Genomic DNA, 1079 nt, shown 5'->3' on the forward strand with positions numbered 1-1079 from the left:
CGCACCGGGGCTCCCCGGCCCGGCGCAACCGCGCTCCCATCACCGGCGGGGGAGCCGCCGAAGCCCCGCGGAAGGCGGGCCGGGCCCGGGGCTCGCACTCACCGACTTTGTACGGCAGTCTGTCCGACATGCTGGCGGGGAGCGGGCGGCAGCGGCCGGAGGAGGAGGCAGAGGCGCCACCGAGCGCGCTTTAAGTAGAGGCGGCGCCGCCGCCTGCGTGGGGCGGGACGGGGCCGCGCCGAGGCCCGACCGCTACCGGCCTGAGGGGGGCACGGCCGGCGGCACCGCCTCTTTCTCCTCCTCCTCTCCGGCCGCCGCTGGGGTCGTAGGGCCGGGTCGGCCGCGGATCCGCCTCCCCGCCACCGGAGCCCCCTAGGAGCTGCCTCTCCGGTATCAGAGTGGGCCAGAGGCCTCCCCGGGACCACAGAGGGCCCAGAGGCCTCCCAAGGCTCAGAGTGGGCCCCAAAGGCCTCCCCGGGACTACAGCGGGCCCCAGCGCCACCCCAGGGCAGGCCGTGGCGCCCTCGGGTACCTGGCGTGGCCCTGCCGCCCACCAGGGCCAGGACAGGCCCCGGCCCCAGGGCCATGGAGCTGCTGTGGGACCAAGTGGGCAGCCCCCGCAGCTGGGGGTTCCCCGAAACATCCCCTGGGGGTTCCCCGAACCATCCCCTGCTTTTGTTAGTGTCAGTGGTGACTGTGGCCCGTGGGCCCTGGGTGCAGCAGGGCCGAGGGCGGCGTGTGGCGCCGGCAGGCCTGTGGGGCAGGGCAGGGTGGCTGCCAGGCAGAGCCGAGCGCGGTGCCCGAGTCGCTCTGCCAGCCTGGACTTTGGACTTGGCCGTGGCCCGTTCCTCCGGCCAGCCCGGGCCGGTTTGTCAGGTGCAGGGCAGGAGCTGCCCCCGGCCACAGCCAATGTCCTGCGCTGGCCTTGCCTGTGGGTCAGGTTTGCTCCTCTTCTGACATCTGAAATGCGTTTTTCATAAGCCTCAGTCACAAACTGGGATGAACTTTGCAACCAAGGTGTCATACACCTTTTATCTGTGAAATATTTAAAAGTGAAGATTTCCTCATCCTTGCTCACG

At 70.3% G+C, this 1079-nt stretch overlaps 1 protein-coding gene across 1 annotated transcript in view; it reads right to left on the reverse strand.

Annotated features, from left to right (window-relative positions):
• AHCY (adenosylhomocysteinase) overlaps positions 1-251 on the reverse strand; it is a 28256-nt gene extending 28005 nt beyond the window's left edge. Inside the window, exon 1 of the mRNA XM_014958377.1 lies at positions 103-251. Within this exon, the coding sequence (XP_014813863.1) occupies positions 103-130 (28 nt within the window). The 5' untranslated portion in view covers positions 131-251. The remainder of the gene's footprint in view (positions 1-102) is intronic.
• Between the last annotated feature and the right edge of the window lie 828 nt (positions 252-1079).

Source organism: Calidris pugnax, unplaced genomic scaffold, assembly GCF_001431845.1.
Source record: "Calidris pugnax isolate Ruff unplaced genomic scaffold, ASM143184v1 scaffold395, whole genome shotgun sequence".
Lineage (NCBI taxonomy): Eukaryota > Metazoa > Chordata > Aves > Charadriiformes > Scolopacidae > Calidris > Calidris pugnax.